This window comes from Lagenorhynchus albirostris, chromosome 15, assembly GCF_949774975.1.
Source record: "Lagenorhynchus albirostris chromosome 15, mLagAlb1.1, whole genome shotgun sequence".
Classification (NCBI taxonomy): Eukaryota; Metazoa; Chordata; class Mammalia; order Artiodactyla; family Delphinidae; genus Lagenorhynchus; species Lagenorhynchus albirostris.
Genome location: NC_083109.1, coordinates 26,121,711 through 26,141,561, shown reverse-complemented (window position 1 = coordinate 26,141,561; position 19,851 = coordinate 26,121,711). Strand labels below are relative to the sequence as shown.

General features: G+C 59.7%; 1 protein-coding gene across 1 annotated transcript in view; it reads right to left on the bottom strand.

Moving 5' to 3' along the window:
- Positions 1 to 19,479, bottom strand: part of NOL4L (nucleolar protein 4 like) — a 129,599-nt gene extending 110,120 nt beyond the window's left edge. Inside the window, exon 1 of the mRNA XM_060123577.1 lies at positions 19,144 to 19,479. Within this exon, the coding sequence (XP_059979560.1) occupies positions 19,144 to 19,464 (321 nt within the window). The 5' untranslated portion in view covers positions 19,465 to 19,479. The remainder of the gene's footprint in view (positions 1 to 19,143) is intronic.
- Between the last annotated feature and the right edge of the window lie 372 nt (positions 19,480 to 19,851).

The following is a 19,851-nucleotide window of genomic DNA, read 5'->3' as shown; positions in this document are numbered from 1 at the left end:
GACCCCACCGGCCGTGCCCAGGAAGGCCAGACACCGGATGGACAGACAGGCCGAGTGGACAATCACATGAGCCCAGACCTCTTCCTCTTCTCAAGGACCTGCCCGACTCCGCCCGCCTGTGGCCTGAGCTTCCCCATGCTCCGGGCCTTTCAACATCCTTACAACAGACCTCCCGACCCACCAAGCCAGGCCTTACAAAACCTGCTCGCGGACCACAAATCTGAAAGTCGCTATTGTTGCTTGGTGCGGGTGATGTGAGTGTGTGCGTGTGCGCGCGCGCGCACACACACACACGCGCGCGCGCGCTCCTGGGGGGGGGATGGGCGGGCTCTGCACAATCTCCACTCCCTTGGCTCCCAGGCTTCCCTGAGCCAGGAGACCCATGTCTTTGCCCTCCATCAGCCCTGCCTCACTGTGACCTTGGGCAAGTCACCCTCTTCAGGCTTCAGTCCACCCCGGTCTAAGTCGGGGCTATTATTTCCTGCCCCCTTTTCCTCATGGAGCTCTTAGAAGACTACAGTAATACTACAAATTCCCAACAGCTGTGAAAACAGTTTGAAGTTATATAAATGTTAGGTTCTGGCTTTAAATGTATACGGAGCACCTCCTCCAGGAAGGCCCAAGGCTGGGCACTTATACACATGCTTCCAGGTGTGTTTCCTGAAAGTCCCATCCCATCAACCCTGACAGACAGACACTGTAGCCTCATTCTGCAGATGAAGACACTGAGGCGCAGAGAAGGATTTGCCTAAGGTCACACAGCCGCAAAGCAGCGGACCCAGGATTTCAACCCAGGGCCGTCTGACTGTCAGTCATGTGGAGCGACGAGGAGCACACTGTTCTCTTTTCTAAGCCCTCACAGGCCTTAAAATTCACCCTTTGGGTTGAAGAAACAGGCAGCAAGGTCCCTGCCCCAGCCCCATCCAGGAGGCTGGCATCACCAGCGCTCCCCAGGATGGGCTGTGGGGGTTCAGAAATGTGTTCTGGGGCCTAACGTCCTGAGAGGTAAAATGTGGTCTTTTGATTCCCAAATACAGGGGGTGCGGGAAGCTGTGGACACTGGCCTCCTCACTCTTCCTCAAATCCTCCAGACATACTCCTGCCTCAGGGCCTTTGCACTTACTGTTCCCTCTACCTGGAATCCTTTTCCATCAGATACCTGCCTAACTTGCTCCTGCACCTCCTTCAGGGCTTTGCTCAAAATGTCACCTTCCCAGCGAGGCCCTCTCTGATTAAAATGCCATTATTTCCCACTCCAGCACCTCCGATTCGCCCCACTCTGCTTGATTTTTCTCCAAAGCATCTGCCAGCATGTGACAAGCTGGGAGCTTTCCTTGTTTATTACGTAGTGTCAGTCTCCACTAGAACGTCAGCTCTCCGAGGGCAGAGATTTTCATTTGTGTCTCCAGAGCCTGGCACAGTGCCTGGCACAGAGCACCTACGCTGTATATATTTGAACAAATGGATAAAACTGAGGCCCAGAGAGGGACAGTGGTGGGCCCTAGGCTACACAGGGAGCGCAGAGGCGGCATCTGTGTCCAGGCCTTCTGCTCCCAGCACCCACCTTCTGTCCCCTCTCTTCACGTTCATGGGACTACTTGGGTTTGCTAGAACTGGGGGTGTAGGAGCCTGGGTCCCAGAGGCAGGGGAGTCAGCAGTGGGTGGGAGAAGAACAGCCCCTCCCCTAGGGCCTGCACAGGGGAAGCAACAAGTGGGGGTGTGTGTACAGAGCGTTCATCCATCCAGGGGCCCCCGCCTCCCCGCGTGCCCCTCCCCATCCCACAGCTGAAGGCAGACTCCGAACTGAGTCTCTCTCTCTCGCCTCCTGATTAGGGAATGGGGTCTCCCCCTGGAGAGAGGGAGTCTCCCCCTCAACTGCTCCAGTGACGGTCGGGGTTCCTTGACCTTCTGGCGGCCTCCCTGGGTTCTTCCCTTTCACAAATGACATGCTGAGGGCAGAGGAGCCAGGGCATCATCTGCCCAAGCGTGCTGGGACAAAGCCTGACCTCCAACCTTGTTCAGGCAAGTCCGATTCATGCACTCTCCCCAGCACTAGGTGCTGGGTTCAGGAGGCAAGAAAGGGACCTGACGGTGATCCCAGTGAGGGGGAGCTGCCTGCTGGAAGTGGCAGGTGGCCATGGCTAGGAGCAGCTGCTGGTCAGCCTGCCTGCCTGGGTTCACATCCGGTGCCACCCTTGGTTCACAGGGGGCCTCAGGCAAGTTGAGTAAGACCTCGGTGTCTCAGGGGGTGGTTGCAGGAGCCCAGAGCGCAAACACACAGGAAGCATTTAGAGCAGCCCAGCATCCAGTGAGCACTCAATAAATGGTAGCTGACACACCACCAACCTCACCATCACTATCACCGTTATCACCACCAGCATCGTCACCACCATCACCATCACCACCACCATCACCATCACCACAACCATCCTCACCACCGCTACCACCACCACCACCATCACCGTCATCATCATCATCACAACCACCACTGCTATCACCAGGTCCCGTAGCATCTGTCTCCCACAGTGCATCCTGAGCTCTGCCAGGGCAAGAGCCACATCTGTGAGGCTCACCACCGCACCCCAGGAGGTCCTCTCCAAGTTGTCAATGAGTAAATGAGCGAATGGATAAATGAATGATGAAGAGGCTCTTACGGAGAACAAAGCAGCTAACACAAGGAGGAGCCTGTGGGATCCATTCGTCCAGCCCCCAGCAGCCCCTCCGCCTCAGTTCTGTAGCTTCTGCTCCCATTTGGGCTGTGGTGCCCTAGAACCCAGAGCCTCCCTGGGCCTCGGACTCCAGTCTCTGCTCACACTGGACCAGACTCGGTTCCCTAAAATCCTCCGTCCCCATGTTCCCCTGCTCTGTAATACTCAGTCACTCCCACCGCCTGAGAGCTGGCATTCTGGGGTCCCATTAAGGGACCACCCAGCCACATCTCCTCAGCCCCAGACCTCCCTTCAGACCAGCTTCTCTTCCCCTCTTCCCACAGCTGTGTCCCTGCCCCACCTAGGCTTCCCAGCATGGCCAGGACAAGTCCAGACACCTCCACGTGGGGCTTGGAGCCTTCCCTGACCACCTGCTGACCCTGCCAGCCTTCCTCTGGCTCTCTCAGCCCTTGGACTGGAGAAGCCTGCTGGTTGGGTGGGTCAGACAGCCCTTGATGGGATCCTGGCCAGCAAGCCAGCCCTTATGTAGGCCCCACAACAGCCCTGGCCCTCCATTTTGCAGAGGAGGAAACTGAGGCACAAAGAGAAGAATGAATAGGTTAGAGGCATTCATTTAACAAATATTTTCTGAGTGCATACCATGCACCAGGTGTTAGCAGGGGGTCCCTGGGACCTGCAGAGATCAAGTCTGTCCTATTCGCCACTCCTGGTACATAGTGGGTGCTCAGTAAATCTTTGTGGAATGAACGAACAGGACCTGGTACACAGCAGGTGCCAATCAAAGTGTGCTCGGTAAATCGGTGAATGAATGCACCAGGGAATGCAGCAGGGAGCAAAAGAGCACATACCCCTGTCCTCATGGAGCCCAGAGGAACACACAAAATACAGCATTAGTCAGTTACTGATAAGCACTTCATAGCTGGAGCAAGGGGCTTGAGAGTGATGGGGAATAAAGGGCGTTTTGGAAAAGCAGTCAGGGAGGGCCTCACTGAGGAGGTGACATGTCAGCAGGGCCCAGTGAGGGCTGGGGGACAGCCTGGAGGCTAGTGTGGCCAAAGAGCAGTGAGCAGAAGCCCAGAAGGTGGAGAGGGGCAGAGCTGGGGCTTGTGGGTCTTGGTGGCTTTTGCTCAGACAGTGATTGGGACCCACAGAAGGGTTTGAGCAGAGAAGGAACATGGTCAGGTTTACATTTTTAATACTGCGCTTTGGCCGCTGTGTAAAGAGGAGAAAATAGGAAGGATAATGAGTGTTGTTGCTGGGGAGGGGGTGACAAGAACTGGAGTGGGAGGGGCTGATGAAAAAGGCCCTGCACACTCCCCCACCCCCCGGAGTTCTACTTCTCTGGGAAAGGGGGAGTCTGAGGAGCCAGACGTGGGGGCAGCAGAGCTAGCTTGGGGACACCAGGCAGAAGTGGCCCCCTTGAGCTCAGCAAGTCCACCACAATGGGGACAGGGGCCCAGCTGCCTGAGCCAACCAGCTGGATGGCACTCCAGGCCCTAGGTGCTCCCTGACCACCAGCTAGTGGAGGTACCTGGAACTCCCAGCTCTGGGAGGGCAGAGATCAAATCTGTCCTATTCACCACTCCTGACACAAGGTAGGTGCTCAGTAAATCTTTGTGGAATGAATGAACAGGACCTGGTACACAGCAGGTGCCAATCAAAGTTTGCTGAATGAATAGGTGAATGAATGGATTGCCTGCAGCCCTGTACTGTTTGCTGGTGGTTTCTCAATTTTGTCTGAGTTCCTTAAAATAACTGCAAGGCTCTGCCAATCACAGAGTCTTACTGTGAGCCAGATCCCTACCTCCGTTTCTTACCAACAACCCCACAGAGCAGGTTCTATTGCTATGCCCATTCTACAGAGGAGGAAACTGAGGCCCAGAGAGTTAATTAACTTCCCCAAGGTCACTCAGCTACTAAGCAGAACTTTAAAACCTCCCAAATTTGGATCTTATCAATGACACCATCAACTCACTTGTAAATCCCCTGCAGGCAGAAACCTGAAGGTGGGGTTCTTATCAACCCAATGGTCCATCACATCTGAGGCACTGCCCTGGCTCCTCACCACAGCCTGGTACCACCTTCCTGATAAGGAAACCAAGGCTTGGAGCTGGGAACTCTTTCAAGAACCTTAGGGGTGAGAAGTGGCAGAATCCCCATCTTCTGGAGCCTGGCCCAGGGCTCTCTCCACAGCCCCTTCATCCTTCCTGTCCCCGCCGCCACCTCATGTCCCCAGCACAGGGGCAGGAGATGGAGTCCCCGAACCACAAGCCCTACATGGGTGGGTGGCTAGTTCGGGGGGTCCAGCCGATGACATAAAGTCCCTCCACATCAGAGGCCTGTCTCAATATGCGGGACCATTGGGATGACCTCTGGGCTGACCTCTCACCTCTGCCTCTTCTTAAATGGGCAGAAGTGATGAAAACTGACCTTCAGGACCTGCCAGGGGAGCTGGGCATTTAAACTGCACACCCAGTGTACGTAACTACACTTGCACAACAGTGATCACAGCGATAATAGTAACAGCAACAGCAGCAGAGAGAGCCCGTGCTCCCAGAGCACTCAGGCATGGGCCCTGCCCTCCGCTAGGCTTTAGGAGCCCTGGTCCTCACAACAGTCCAGAGAAGCAGTTCCTATTACCCCCACTTTCTACATGTAGAAACCGAGGCACAGAGAGGTGGAGTAACTTGTCCAAGTCGCACAGCGAGTATATGGCGGGTTCAGGATTCAAATCCAGGCAGGCCAGCTCCAGAGCCAAGTGTATCAGGGAAGACACATAAGGGACTGGACCCCTGTGGGCAGGGGAACTAGGTTGGGGGCGGGCTGGACCCCTGTGGGCAGGGGAACTAGGTGGAGGGCGGGCTGGACCCCTGTGGGCAGGGGAACTAGGTGGGGGGCGGGCTGGGCCCCTGTGGGCAGGGGAACTAGGTGGGGGGCGGGCTGGGCCCCTGTGGGCAGGGGAACTAGGTGGGGGGCGGGCTGGGCCCCTGTGGGCAGGGGAACTAGGTGGGGGGCGGGCTGGACCCCTGTGGGCAGGGGAACTAGGTGGGGGGCGGGCTGGACCCCTGTGGGCAGGGGAACTAGGTGGGGGGCGGGCTGGACCCCTGTGGGCAGGGGAACTAGGTGGGGGGCGGGCTGGACCCCTGTGGGCAGGGGAACTAGGTGGGGGGCGGGCTGGACCCCTGTGGGCAGGGGAACTAGGTGGGGGGCGGGCTGGGCCCCTGTGGGCAGGGGAACTAGGTGGGGGGCGGGCTGGGCCCCTGTGGGCAGGGGAACTAGGTGGGGGGCGGGCTGGACCCCTGTGGGCAGGGGAACTAGGTGGGGGGCGGGCTGGGCCCCTGTGGGCAGGGGAACTAGGTGGGGGGCGGGCTGGGCCCCTGTGGGCAGGGGAACTAGGTGGGGGGCGGGCTGGACCCCTGTGGGCAGGGGAACTAGGTGGGGGGCGGGCTGGACCCCTGTGGGCAGGGGAACTAGGTGGGGGGTGGGCTGGGCACTTCTCGCTCTTTGGAGGCTGCTGTTTGGTGGCTGTTGCGTTAAGTCAGGTGCCTGTATTACCTTAAAAACAAACTTCTCTTGTGCTCCTTTGTCCACAGCGCCCCTTCCCCATCCTGGGAGGCCCTATCCCCTCCTCTGCTGTTTCATGGCTTACCTCCTCGTAAGAGCCCTCCCGAGTTCCTCCCCAGCCTCCGTGGGTGCCGCCCAGGCCAGGCACTGGCCACCCATACCTTCTCGGGGCTGCTGGCAGCTGCCTGTGACCTGGTCATTGAGCCACGCCTTGTGTCGCGCTGGTGGGCACAAAGCTCCCCGGCCTGAGCTGGGTGCAACGCGCTGGCTGGCTGGCCGTGGGGTTCCATGCCGCAACCTGGCCCTCCCCGAACCACAGAATCCCCCGGTGACCCCCGAGGGTCAACTCTACCAGTGGATCCCATTTGCGCCTAAGCAATGTGTTCCAGAGTCGGGACACTCTGCCAGACAGACTCACGCCTGCCTCCCCATCCTGGGAAGAGCCACTGTCCAAGCCCGTGTAATACCACAGGGGACCTCATGATCCTCATCTTACTGTCAAAGAGGATGGGTGATTTAGGGAGTAAAGGACACAACACTTCTCCACCGCATGGGCTCAAGTCCCTGCTCTGCCTCTTGCCAGCTGTGTGGCCTCAGGCATGTTACTTAACCTCTCTGAGCCTCAACATCCTTATCAGCAAGATGAGGATCATGGGATTTCCCTGGTGGCACAGTGGTTAAAAACCCGCCTGCCAGGGGCTTCCCTGGTGGCGCAGTGGTTAAGAATTCGCTTGCCAATGCAGGGAGGGGATGCGGGTTCGAGACTTGATCCGGGAAGATCCCACATGCCGCGGAGCAACTAAGCCCGTGCACCACAACTACTGAGTCTGCGCTCTAGAGCCCGCAAGCCACAACTACTGAAGCCCGTGCGCCTAGAGACCGTGCTCCGCAATAAGAGAAGCCACCTCAGTAAGAAGCCCGCGCACCACAACAAAGAGTAGCCCCCCTCTCACCGTAACTAGAGAAAGCCCGTGCACAGCAACGAAGAGCCAACCCAGCCAAAAATAATTAATTTAAAAAAAAAAAAGATGAGGATCATAATGGTAGCCGTGTTTGGACAAGCACATGGACGCATGTGCATGTGTTTAGCAGAGCGCCTGGCATTTCGCAAGCGCTCAACAAATACTAGCTGTGTCATGACTGTCATTGTTTCTGCTCAGCAGCAGGCACTGACTGAGAATGTATCTCAAATGATCACCACGACAACCCTAAAAGGTAGTTGATATCACTATCCCCATTTTACAGATGTGGAAATGGAGGCTCAGAGAGGTTGAGATGCACCCAAGTTGCACAGCTGGTTGGTAAGACAGGATTTGAACCCAGGGTTCCCTACCCTGGGAAGCACACCCACTCTTAGTCCCATAATAGGCAGCCTAGACTCGGGGAAGCCCACGGCCCCTCTCGCCCTCATTCCCTGACAGCCAACTGCTGACTGGACCGGCAAGACTTCTGGTCTCTCCTTCCCACCTGCTTTGGCTCGGCACCTTCCCTCTGCCCTCTGGCTTCCATCAAAGCCTTCTCTCATCCAGATCTGGGGGCGGGGGGGTTGTTAATCCTCGGGGCAGACCCAGGTGACCAGCTCTCCTCCTAGAAGTCCTCCCCTCCGGTTCCCTGCACATTCCTTTCTGCCTCTGTCCTCTCCCTCTTCTGTACCTCTCTGCTCCAGCATCCACTGGCCCTGCCCCAGACCCCAATCCCTAGCTCTAATTGCCACTGGCCACGTCACAGGGGCAAGCACAGAAAAGCTCCTGCTTCCTGTGCTGAGAACTTGACGTGGAGTCTCTCTTCACTTGCCCACAGCAACCCTGTGAGATGGGGAATACTACTGAGCCAATTTTACAGAGGAGGAAACTGAGGTTCAGAGAGCAACTTGGTTCAAGGTCATCCAGCTAGTGAGTCACAGCTCAGTGCAAACCTGGGGCCAGTCTGAACTCCAAAGCCCAACTCAGCAGCACGGCTTGAATGGCCTTGTCACAGATTCGCGGGTTGTTGATTGGCTCACAATCGTAATCCTAATTATAGCTCCCTTTTATTGAGGGCTTTATTATGGCCACGCCCTGTACAGATGCTTCTAGATTATAAAATATAGTATACAGTATAGTGTACATACATACTGTAGAACACAGTATAGAGGGAGGATATAAGTGAAGCCACAGCTATTATCACCCCATTTTACTGATGAGGAAACTGAGGCTCAGAGAGGGGAAGTGACCTGCCCAAGACTGCACAGCAGTAAATGGCAGAGCCTGGACCCAGGCCCTACCTCCACACTCTGTACTCCTCTGCTGACCTATAGGGGCCTTACATTCAACACAAAATCCTTTGCCCCTCGCTCTGCTCCTGTCCCAGCCCCCAGATCTCCCAGAGGGACCCCATCCCCCAGGGAGTTTCCTAGCCTGAACTCTCTGAGCTGCCTCCCCTCCCCTCTCCCTCTTGGTTGGGGCTTGAAGCACCCTTGGGAGGTTAACAGCTGTCTGGTTTGGGGATCTTCACGCTGGGGTGGGGGGAATCCTCTGAGGGACCCTGAGATGGAGCCACAGCCCCTACTTGGTGGCCTGTTTGTCAGGCTTGGTGTTATGTCATCTTCCCAACTACCTCCCAGGGTGTGGGTCATCACCCGCTTATATACAAGCGGTCGGGCGATCAGAGCAGGCAAGCCATTTGTCCAGAACCAGGGGCTTGTGGCAGCGCTGGGATCCAAACGCAGGTCTGTTTTTGGCTATGTGACCCTGTGGCCTTCCCTATGGCTGCTCTACCCAGTAGGGAGCTCCTGTAGCCTGGGCGGACCCCTCTCCCCATCTTCATGAAAATGACAACCCCACTACTTGAGCGTCACATGATTCCCTCCTTCAGTTTTTCCCAACAGCCCTATAGGGGAGGGCCACTCATCAGACCCATTTTTCAGATGAAGAAACTGAAGTACCAAGTGATGACTTAGCCGGGTGCCCAGCAGAGGCTGTGCCTTGGTTCACTGACCTGTAGAATGGGGTCAGGACGGCCTCCCAGGGCAGTTGAGGATGCGTGCGATTGTGGAAGCCAGGGGCTCTTGGAGACACGCACTCAGGATGCTCTCAGACAAGGCCTGAGGCCGAGTGTGTTTTTCTCGACCCGCCAGCATCCAGTCAGGGCCTGGCCTGCCAAAGGAAGGGCCCCATGTCTCCTTGAACATTTCCTCAGCCTGGGGATGCCGAGAAAACGATGAGTCATCCACCAAGCACAGGCCTCCCAGGAGGCTGCATCGGGTCCCAGCCGGGGCGGGGAGGGCTCCAAGCTGGGAAGGGGGCCCCGTGAACGTGATGACTCCCGAGCTGGCCCCACTGAGACCTGAGTCACCAGGTCTCCTCCATGGCCTCTCACTGCCACATGCTACCAGCCTTGGGGACAGCTCTTGGGTTCCGCCCACTGGACCCTGCCCCTGGGCCATCACCCCAGATGTGTGTGTCTGCCTGCCTTCCTCGTTTCCTAAACGCCTCTCTTTCCACCCAAGAATACTGGGTCAACTGTGACTACCAACCACCAAGCTTCCCTTGCCCCCCTCTCCCCTCCCCATGTCATCCAGCCCCGGACACTCAACCTCTTGTCCTACCAAGGAACCAGCCCCTCCTCTTCGCCCCAGGCCGGCCTTCTCTCTCCGCACCTATTTCCCAGCCTCCTGTTTTTCCTTCTCTGTAACACGTCTCCCTCTTGCCACATCTAGCATTCCGAGACTCCTTCTAAAACACGAATCTAACCTTCTCTCCCCTCTACTTAAAAACCCTCCTGCGAACTCCCAGCTCTCCTTGATTCTGACGCACCAGCTCCTCTGAGTGGCTTTCCAGATCCTTCTCTTCCATTTGGCCCCAAGTGATTTCACCAGCTCATCCCCCTCAGGATCCCCAAGTGGTTCTCAAGCTGATCTGACCATTCACCCACCCACCACCGCATCTGAAATGCTCTGTAGAACCCGCTTCTCCAGGAAGGTGGCCCCGGTCACCATCATACACAGCCTGCACTGACCCCCCAAAACCTGTCCCACCCCTAGCCCTTGCTCACATTCCCACCCCCTGGAGTGAGCTTTCCCCATGTTCTGTTCTTGCCGAACAATCTGTTTTGGCCCTCAAGGTCCAGCTCAAATGTTGCCTCCCTGAGGACTCCTTGGACGCCCTCAGGCAGGAGGATGGGTCTGGGCCTTGGGGCTCCTGAGGCCCTCTGAGTGCCGAAGGCATGGGCGACTCTCAGACTCCTGCTCTAAGGCATTTGCTGCCCCCACAGTGGGGAGTCCCTTAGGAGCAGGGGCTGTTCTGGGTCCTGGGGATACAGCAGTGAACCAAGCAGGCTGGTCTACCCTGGCAGAGATCACAGCCTTGTGGGGAGAAAGATACTAAATATATAAACTAGTAAAATACATCCACAATGTCAGAGGGTGGTAAGGGCTATAGAGAAAATTAAGTAGAAAGAGAGAGGGTCCAAGGAACCTAAGGTGGTCCTGGCTGGGTGATCAGGGAGGGCTTCTCTGAGGAGGTGACACTTGAGCAAAGATCTGAAAGAGGAGGGGAGCAGCCATGTAGAGATCTGGGGGGAAGAGTGTTCCAGGCTGGGGAAACAGTCAGTGCAAGGGCCCTGGGGCAGGATCGTGTTTGGTAGTTTTTAGAATAGCAAGGAGGCCAGTGTGGCTGACACTGAATGAACAAGGCGAGGGTGGAGGGTGGTGAGGGAAGCAGGCAGCTGGGCCAGATCATGCAGGGCCTGTAGGTTTCAGGAAAGACTCTGGCTCTTGCTTTGAGTGAGACGGGAATCTCAGAGGGTTCTGAGCAGGGGAGGGAGAGAATCTGATTTGCTTTTTGCTTTTGCTGATTTGCTGGTTGTGTGAGCCACAGGGGATTACAGGGGGGCAGAGTGGACACAGGGATCCCAGTAGGGAGGCTGACGCATCTCCAGGCTTGGACGAGGCTGGAGGCAGTGGAGGTGGTGAGAAAGTAAAATTTGAGTTGTATTTTGAAGGTAGAACCAACAGAATCTGCAAATGGTTGGATGGGGAGGGAGGGGTGGTAAGAGAAAAGAGTCCAAAATGATGCCCAGGTGTGGCCTGAGCCAGAGAAGGTTGGAGCCACTGTGATGCGGAGGGTGGTGAAAGGAGCAAATGAGCGAGCGAGTAAGCGAATGAATAAATGAATGAATGACCCCCAGCTTTGGAACCAGATGGGCTCACCCTCAGCCCTGGTGCTCTGTGGGACCTGGAGCTCCCTCCTTTGCATTTGGCCTTAGTCCCTCCGTCTGAGGCTGAGGAACCTGGAGTACCAGGGTGGCCGGGAGGACTGGATGCTGCCGGAGTCGTTGACCTTGTGGGGAGAGGACAACTGCTCTCTCTCCCCGCCCCCTGCAGCCTGCCCAGGGCAGGCTGGGCCCGTAGCTGCAGTTGAGGTGAGAGGGTGAAGGTGTGGGCGACGGGGAGGGGTGGCATCTGTCTCCCACCAGGCTGGGTCTGGACAGGTAAGAGGGCTACCTCGAGCTCTGGGAAGCTTTTGTAGGGTGTCCTCAGATGAGGGGCCACCGTGAGCCTGGGGTGGGGAGGTGGGGAGAGCCAGGGCACCTGTGGGCCCCTACCTCCGTGCCCCGGGTCTCAGAGGGTCAAAGAGCCACGGGACCCAGGCCCTGCCACTTGCTCACTGTGGTGCTTGGGGAGGTTCCCTGGCCTCTCTGATGCCAAGTTCTCATCTACCTCACAGAATCCAGGGGAGATTAAATGAAATAGAGTGTCTGGCACATGGCAGGGGCTTGAGAACATGAGATATGCTCAGACCCCTGCCCCAGGGGGGCAGTCATTACACCAGCCTCACTGTGTTCTCTGGAAGAGCCCAGAGCCCGGAGCTCAGGCTCCCGGCCAGGGACTGGGGCGGGGGTGTGTGGGGGCCGTCGGGTGGTGAGAAGCCTCTGGGCAGCTCACCCTTCTACCTTCCCACCTGGCGAGTGCCTCCAGGCCTGGGTAAAGCCCCCACTCTCACCTCTCCAGCACCCCTCCTTGAGCTCTGGGATTGGGCAACCCCAGCACCAGGAAGAGATTCAAAGGCAGGAGGGGCCACAGGAGGCTTCACTGTGCAATGACTAGGGAAACTGAGGCTCAGAGCAGGGCAGGAGCCAGCCGGGTTAGAGAGGGACCCTGAGCCTTCAAGTTCCCAGCCCTGCGGGCTCATGCCACACCTATGGCCCTCACCAAGACTTCGCTGGTGTTCTGTGTAATTCAGTACAACATTAACCAGGCCCCCAGTGGCACTGGAGACACAGAAATAACCCAGACACAATCTCTAGGGAACCAATAGTTGCTTCCCACCAACTGCATGCCAGGGATTTGGCTGGGGGCTTTATTTCCATTATCCCACTTAATATCCATGACATTTCATTTCCATCCCCATAATCCAGATGAGGAAACTGAGGCTCAGTGAGATCACATAGCAACTAACATGTTGTAAGACGTGCTACCTTCTTAAGGCTCTATACGCATTAATGCATTCATCTTTATACCAGTCTTAGGAGGAAGGCAGTTTTCTCATCTGTAAAATGGAGCTGATAGGTCCTAAGGCCAAACAGGTGCAAGAGCAGAGCTGGGATTTGTACCCAGGACCCTGTGGCTTGACACCCCAAGCCCTTCGCCTCTTCTCTATGTCAGGGTGGGCCAGGGGCAGAAAGTGGACTCAGAAGTCCTTGTTCTAACAAGCCACCCGCCTTGGTGGGCCCTCTCCCAGCTGCCCTTGGCTCCTTCTTCTGTTTTGGGGCCTAGGGCCCAGGCCTGGCTTTGACAGAGGTTGACGGAGTGACCTCCTGAAATGACAACAGAACCTTTTCCAGTTTGCCAAGCCTCTTGGAAGCGGGGCTTTGGAGCCCATTTTCCAGATGAGTAAACTGAGACTTGGAGAGGTCAAGCAAGCTATTTGCCCGAGGTCACATGGCAAGAAAGTGGGTGTGTTAGGATCGGTCCTGGCCCCCTCACTTCAAGTTCAGAAGCCTCTCTCCCACCCTGCCCCCCATGGAGCTTAGCTTTGGGCTCCGTAAGTGCCACCATGGCAAAGGTCACAAGTTTTACCTGCTGCCCTTGTTGGGCAGAGAGTGACGGGGTGGCAGGGAAGGAGGAGGACGGCTGCTGGAAACAAGAAGGTGCTTTGGCCACTATCGCGGGGACAGGGACGTGGCACCACCTCTCGTGTCCACTCCGTCCCTCACACTACGCTTCAGCAGCTGCTGAGACCCCAGGAGCAGCACGGGGCCAGGCCAGCAGCTCCGGCTGACTTGGTTGTGATGAAGGACACCCCGTCAGCTCCTCACTGCCAAAGGACAGGATGCTTTTCAATAGGATCCTGAACATGTGGCATGCACACGCACACTCGTGGTCTGCCAATGCCCACACCCCAGGTGCTTGCACATCTGCCAACACAGCCGCTCACAATCACACACAGTCACAAGCATGCAGTCCCCCTCCACCTGTACACACACACATACACACACACACACACACACACACACACTGCCCCGGGCCCACAAGCGTCCCCAGCCTGCACATGGACAGGCACAGGCACACTCAGGCCCACACAGCCACACTCCTGCATGCACACCCACGTGCGCACACATGCTGTAGCCCAGGAATGCACGTGCACGTGCATGGTACTCAATCAGTCCCACAACCTCTAAGTTAAGAGCTGGCTTGGAGAAGCCCAGGTTTGCCTGAGGCTGGGTTGGACCCTTGACCTTTGTCCCTGGGCAGCCCCAGCCACAGGCCCCCCACCTCCCATCCTCCCAGCAGCGTTTTTAGGGTCCCAATTGGACCTCCTGACTCCCAGACGCTCAGGGATGGGAAGGCAGCCTGTAGTGAAGGAGAGAATGTTCACGCCAGGCCTCGCCCAAGGACGAGCGGGGCACGCTGCCCCCACCACCAGCAGAAAGTGACCCAGGACCCGGAGGAGACGCCCCGGGAAGGCAGAGCCTGATCCACCAGCAATCACTCAGCCTCCAAACTGCGGCCCCGCCCCCACAGAGACCCCAAGACCACATTCACCCACATCACTGAAGCTTAATTAACAAAATAGCCCACTTCTGCCATTCATGAGAAATCCAAACAGGGCCCGTGTCATTGCCAACCTTCTCCCTGAAAGCCCCCAGGACCCAGGACAGCAGAGGCTTCCTCCCTTCTCCTCACCCCATACCCATCCTTTCGCACCCCAGGCAAGTCCCAGACACCATACACTGAGCCAATCCTGCCTTAAGCACCCGCCTGTGATCACACACATCTTGACTAGAGGATTCTTCTGCACTAATTCAGGTTAGGGTGTAATGGACTGAAAGCTTGTCACGAAAAGCCCTGTGAACCAGATGAGGCTGTAAGACAACTAGAGAGGGTCAGAAAAGAGGGGTGTACAGACGGCACGCAAGCTCAGCGTGCCCTGTGAGGACTCAGGGAAGTTCTAAACCTCCCTAAGCCTCAGTTTACTCATCTGAAGGATGGCAGGGACCTCTGGGCCGCTGTGAGAACCTGGCGCACAGGGACAGGCACACGGTAGGTGACTCAGAAAGGGTCACTATGGTGACAATTTAGAGAAAAGTAGGAAATACTGAGGTATTCAACCGAAGGTCACAGCATATATTATGTTGTGCTAAGTCAGAGGCCATTTCCTGCCCAGACCAGCGGCCGCAGGTGCCAAAGGTTTACACAAAAGCTCTGGGGAGAAAAGCTGAAGACTGTGAAAATGCTCTCCACTAAATGAACATTGTCTGCAAACTGGGAAAAGACCACCATTAGTCAATTTGGCCAGCGGAACACCTGGGGTCTGGCTCGCAAAAGCCCAGTGCTGAGAGTGGAGTTTGGCAATCTGGCGTTTCCCCCTCGGGGGACGGGGCTCTAATGGGGGGATTCCTGGCATGTGATGGGCCCATGGAGAAGCCTCAGTGGAGCGCAGAGATCTGCGTTCCAGGCCCAGCTCCCCACCAACGGAAACTTCCCCTCTCAGGGCCTCAGTTTTCCCATCCGGAAGATGGTAGAGTTGGGCTGAGAACATCTATCTCCAAGGAGCCTGAGGGCTCTCTGGTCCTGGGAGTTGACAGATGGCCCGGGGCCCCTCCCCAGACATAACCTGTGGCGCTTGCAGGCGCCGGGACAGCCTCATTCAGAGACCAGAGGAAAAGGAAAGGGGTTGGTTCACTTTTGGGCTGAGGCTGGAATGGAATCGGAGGGTCTCATTGGCAAAGGGTTTGCTTCCCACCCGCCCCCAGGCTTGGCAGCCACAGAGGCCAGAACAGGCCAAACGCAAGAAATAATAAATCCTAACCAGGCTTTGCCCAGTCAGGAGGCCCGGCTGGCTCTTGTCACAGAAAGATCTTGTCCCCAGGAGCGCCCCGTGCTGCCCGGTGGAGGACTCCGCCCTCCTCCCCTCAGCCCTCCGCCTCCACATCTATTTCCTGTGACAACCTGCAAACTGAAGACCAACTTGCCTCCCCCCCACCACCACCATGCCCTGGCTTCTGCTCGACCCCCGCCCCGCCCCGCCCCACCCCCCAAGCAGGCCCCAGCTGCAGGAGGCCCCGCAGAGTGTAATTCCCCGCGCCCTGCTCTCCGCCCTGGGCCCATCCGGACAGATTAAGCCTTTGTCACACACACCCAGAAAAGCTCAGGGCCAGATGGGACGGGACAAGTGGTGTCAGATCATCGACCCTCCACGGCCGGGACTCGGAAGGGCCCCAACCGCAGCACCACATATGGCTGTGGGAAGAGGAAAGGGGGCCCACGCAGGGGGCAGCCAGAGAGCAACATGGAAGGGAGATGACATACCATGGCCACCCTGGGGACCTGAGCCGACGCAGGGGCGCAGGGGGCCCTCGTTCCGCGGCTGCATGACACAACTCCCATACCCCCTCTTGGCCGAAATTGCTCTGCCTCCCCGCCTGCCCTCCCTTGGAGCCTCCATGGGCTTCTTGATCAGATCCTGAGCTATGCCCACCCCCACCCCCAGCAGCTGGGTGCCCAGGGAGCAGGCTCTGAGTCCAACCCTCTCCAATGCCCCAGTGCCCCCAGAACGCCTGTGGATGCCAAACAAATGTCTCAGACAAAGGTTTGTGGCCCAATGACCTTCACAAAAACCCACCCAGGACAAAACTACAGGATATCTCCCAACTGCCACCAGAGGCAATGATAACTTTACTCTGTGTGTGTGTGTAAAAGCCAGCAAAGGTAGGGGATATCCTTTGCACCTTTCAAAGAAGGTCCCATTCAGCTCCTCCGGGGAAGAGTCCATGGCTGCCCCAGAATTCCCAGCAGGATCTGTCCCTCTTAGATCAGTGAAAAGGAAAATGGAAATGTAAAAATAATAACTGAGTCCCAGGAAGGTATTTGGAGCTGGGGGTGGCAGGACTCAGGGCATCTCCTGCGGCTGGCTCCGCCTGACTGGGCGAGTGCAGGTAACTAACGGGCTCCCTGGGGACCAGCAGGCCAGGCAGGTGGGCGTGGGTAGCTTGAGGGGCGGGCTGTCACAGGAGGGCACGTCTGTTGTGTTTGTCGTCCCCCTGGCAGCCTGGGCAGGGAGGCCTGGGTTCCCTTTCTCTGCCTCCCAGGCAGGTGGTCCCTTGGGAGGGCTTATTATTGGTCTGGGAGCTAGGGTGGAGTCTTTCAAGGCCCCTGTTGCCAAGCAAAGCGGGTCGGCATGGGCCTCACGGAGGATCCGAAGGCTGGCAGGACCTGGGGCCCAGGCCTAGCACCCAATTTCTGCATGTGGCCTGGGTGGGTGTATGTTCACTTGCTCCGCCTTGACAGCTCTGTGGCTAAGGGGGTAGGGGGACTGACGGCCCCATGATGCCCACTCCCTAGGGGAGAGGTCGACCAGCTCAGAGAACTGGTGAGCTAGCTGCCCTGTCTGAGGGTCACCTGCCCTCCCAACTCCAGGAGAGGGTGGAGAGGGGGCTCCTGCCTCAGGCAAGAAGGAGGTTGGGCCAAGACTCCCAGCTCCCTGGGGAGGGATAACCAGGATGGGATGGGGGTGAGGGGCACGAACTGACCTGGGAAGCTGGGATGGCTGAGGGCAATGACCCAGGGTAGGGGGTGTGGACCAAGCCAACCATCTGGTGGGTCACTGACCTCGAAACACCACACTTAGGCTGGGGGCACTAGCCCAAGATGGAGGAGAACCGAGGAGGGTTAGCAACTGGCAGAGTGGGGAGGGCTGACCTGGGGAGAGGCAATGACCCCTACTCCCCGGGTGGCAGAGTGGGCACCAATTTGGGCTCGGGGAGGGGTCCCTGACTCGATCGGGGGAGGGGGGACAATGACCCAGACTCCCCGCGTTTGGCAGAGAGCACTGATTTAGGCTGGAAGGTCCCCGACTCGCTCAGGGTGGGACACTACCCCAGCCTTCCCCCGGAGAATCCGGCCCCAGCGCGCCCCTCGGCCCGGCCCCCTGCTCTGTGTCCGGCCGGAGGCGGCAGCGGCGCAGATGGGCCGCTGGCGGCCGCAGCGGCAGCGGCGCGGTTATCAGCGCTCCTCGCAGATGGGCCGCCCGCCCTCTGCGCTCACGGCTCCCCACTCCCCGCGGCCTGCAGCCCCGTCCCCTGGGCGAGGGGGGAGGCGCCTCCGGATCCGCTCCCCGGCTCCCGCCTCCCTCCCTCTCGGCCCCCTCACCCCGCGGGCCGGGCCCGGGCGGCTGCCGGAGGGGGAGGGGGAGGGGACAAGTGCACTTTTCGTAACGACCGAATCAATTGTGTGTGAAGAGCCCGCTCCGGCCGGGGACTGGGCTGAGCGCAGGGCGGGCGGGCCGGACGGGGGAGGAGCACGGAGCGGGGAGCGGGGGAGCGAGGGAGGGAGGGAGGCCGGCGCGGGGCGGCCCCGCTCGCTCGCTCGGGCCGGGCGAGGCCGGGGAGGGAGCGAGGGGGCAGGGAGGGAGGCTGGCCTGGCCCGGCCGGGCCAGGGGCTGAACGCACTAATGGAGGGTCTCCGCGACGGAAAGTTCAAAGCTCAGCAGCACCCCGGGAGCAGCGGCCCCCCCAGCCCCCACCCGCTGCAGAACAATGAGGTCCCGGCGGGGGAGCCGCGGGGCCCACGCCGCACGCCCTCTCCAGGGCGCCCCGGGCCGGAGGGGACGCCCCCGCCCGGCCGCCCGCCTCCTCCCTGTCGGCGGCTGCGGTTCCCCGTCCCCTCCCCCACGCCACCCCGCCCGGACCGGGCCGGCCCCGGGGACGGGGGAGGGGAGGGGATGGATAGGTCAGGCCGCCCCCGTCCCAGAGAGGGGGGAGCGAGGGGCCCGGGGGGCGGAGGGGGCGCCCCACCCACCCGCGGGAGGCTGCTCCTGCGCCAGGCTGCGGCTCGGGCTGCCCCTCCCCGGGCCAGCCCCGGGTGGGGTCGGGTAGACAGTGCCCGGGCGGGCCCCCTCCCCTGGCGCTGGGAAGCCGAGCTGACTCCCCGTCCCGTGGCTGTCCCTGCCCCCCCGCCCTCGCGGCACCACCCTCCACACACACATACACACGCACGCACACACACACAGACACACACACACACACACACACACACACACACACACACCACACCGCCCAGCCGGCCCGGGGGCGGGAGCGCGAGGCGCCCGGGACAGGCAGCCCCGGGGCGGGCGGGGGGAGGCTCGGGCTTCTGAGCAGCCGCCTGCTGGCGGGGGGAGGGGACGGGAGAACGGAACATGCTGGGGTGAGCAGCCCGGGACAGCCCGCCCGGCACGGCCCGGGCAGCAGCGCAGAGGGGGGCAGGGACGCCCCGAACCCGGAGCGCTGCCCGGGCTGGCGGGTGAGCAGGGACGCGTGCGCCTCGGGAGGGCCAGACCCAGGGACAACCTCAGGGACACACGTTCGGACACACATCCACACCCCCACCCCGCCCCCGCCCGCCCCGAGCCCCGCGGTGGGACCGGCCCGCGGCCGCCGCGCGCGCACTCACCGAGCCCGTCTTGACCGGCACATACACCACTTGGCCCATCTTGGGTTCCCGGCCGCTGCCCAGGCGGAAGCCCTTGGAGCGCACCCAGAACTGGAACTTGCCTTTCTCGCCGGCTGCCGGGCCGCTGCCCGCGCCGGTCCCGCCGCCGCCCTGCAGGACCTCGGCGATCCGCTGGTATTTGCTGCGTGTCACCGTCTTGGTTTTGGCCGAGTCGCCGTAGGTGCGCAGGCACCAGTCCCGGAACTGGCGGCCCAGCTCCGAGTCCCCGGGGCTGCGCTCGCGCTCCCAGCCCCCGCGCAGCAGCAGCGTCGGTTTCGGCATCCTCCCGGCGCGCCCGGCGCCCTCGGGGGCGGGCCGGCCGCCGGGCCGCCCGGTGCCGGGACTGGGCTGGGCTGGGCCGAGCCGGGGTGCGCCGCGGCCCGGGCTGTCCCGCGGTGTAGCTCCGGCGCGGCTGCTTGATGGGCACGGGCGGCGGCCGGACGCGCGGGGCTGCGGCGCGCTCTGTCCTGCTCGGGCGGCGGCGGCGGCGGCGGCGTTGGCGGCGGCGGCTCCGGCTCGCCTCCTGCTCCGCCTCCTCCTCCCCCCCGGCCGGGATGCAGGAGCGATGGAGGCAGCTCCGGGCCCGGAGGTGCAGAGGGGGCGGGCCGCCCCGCGGGCGGCCGGGGGAGGCGGGAGGCGGGGAGCGGCCCCGGGCGCGGAGAGCGAGAC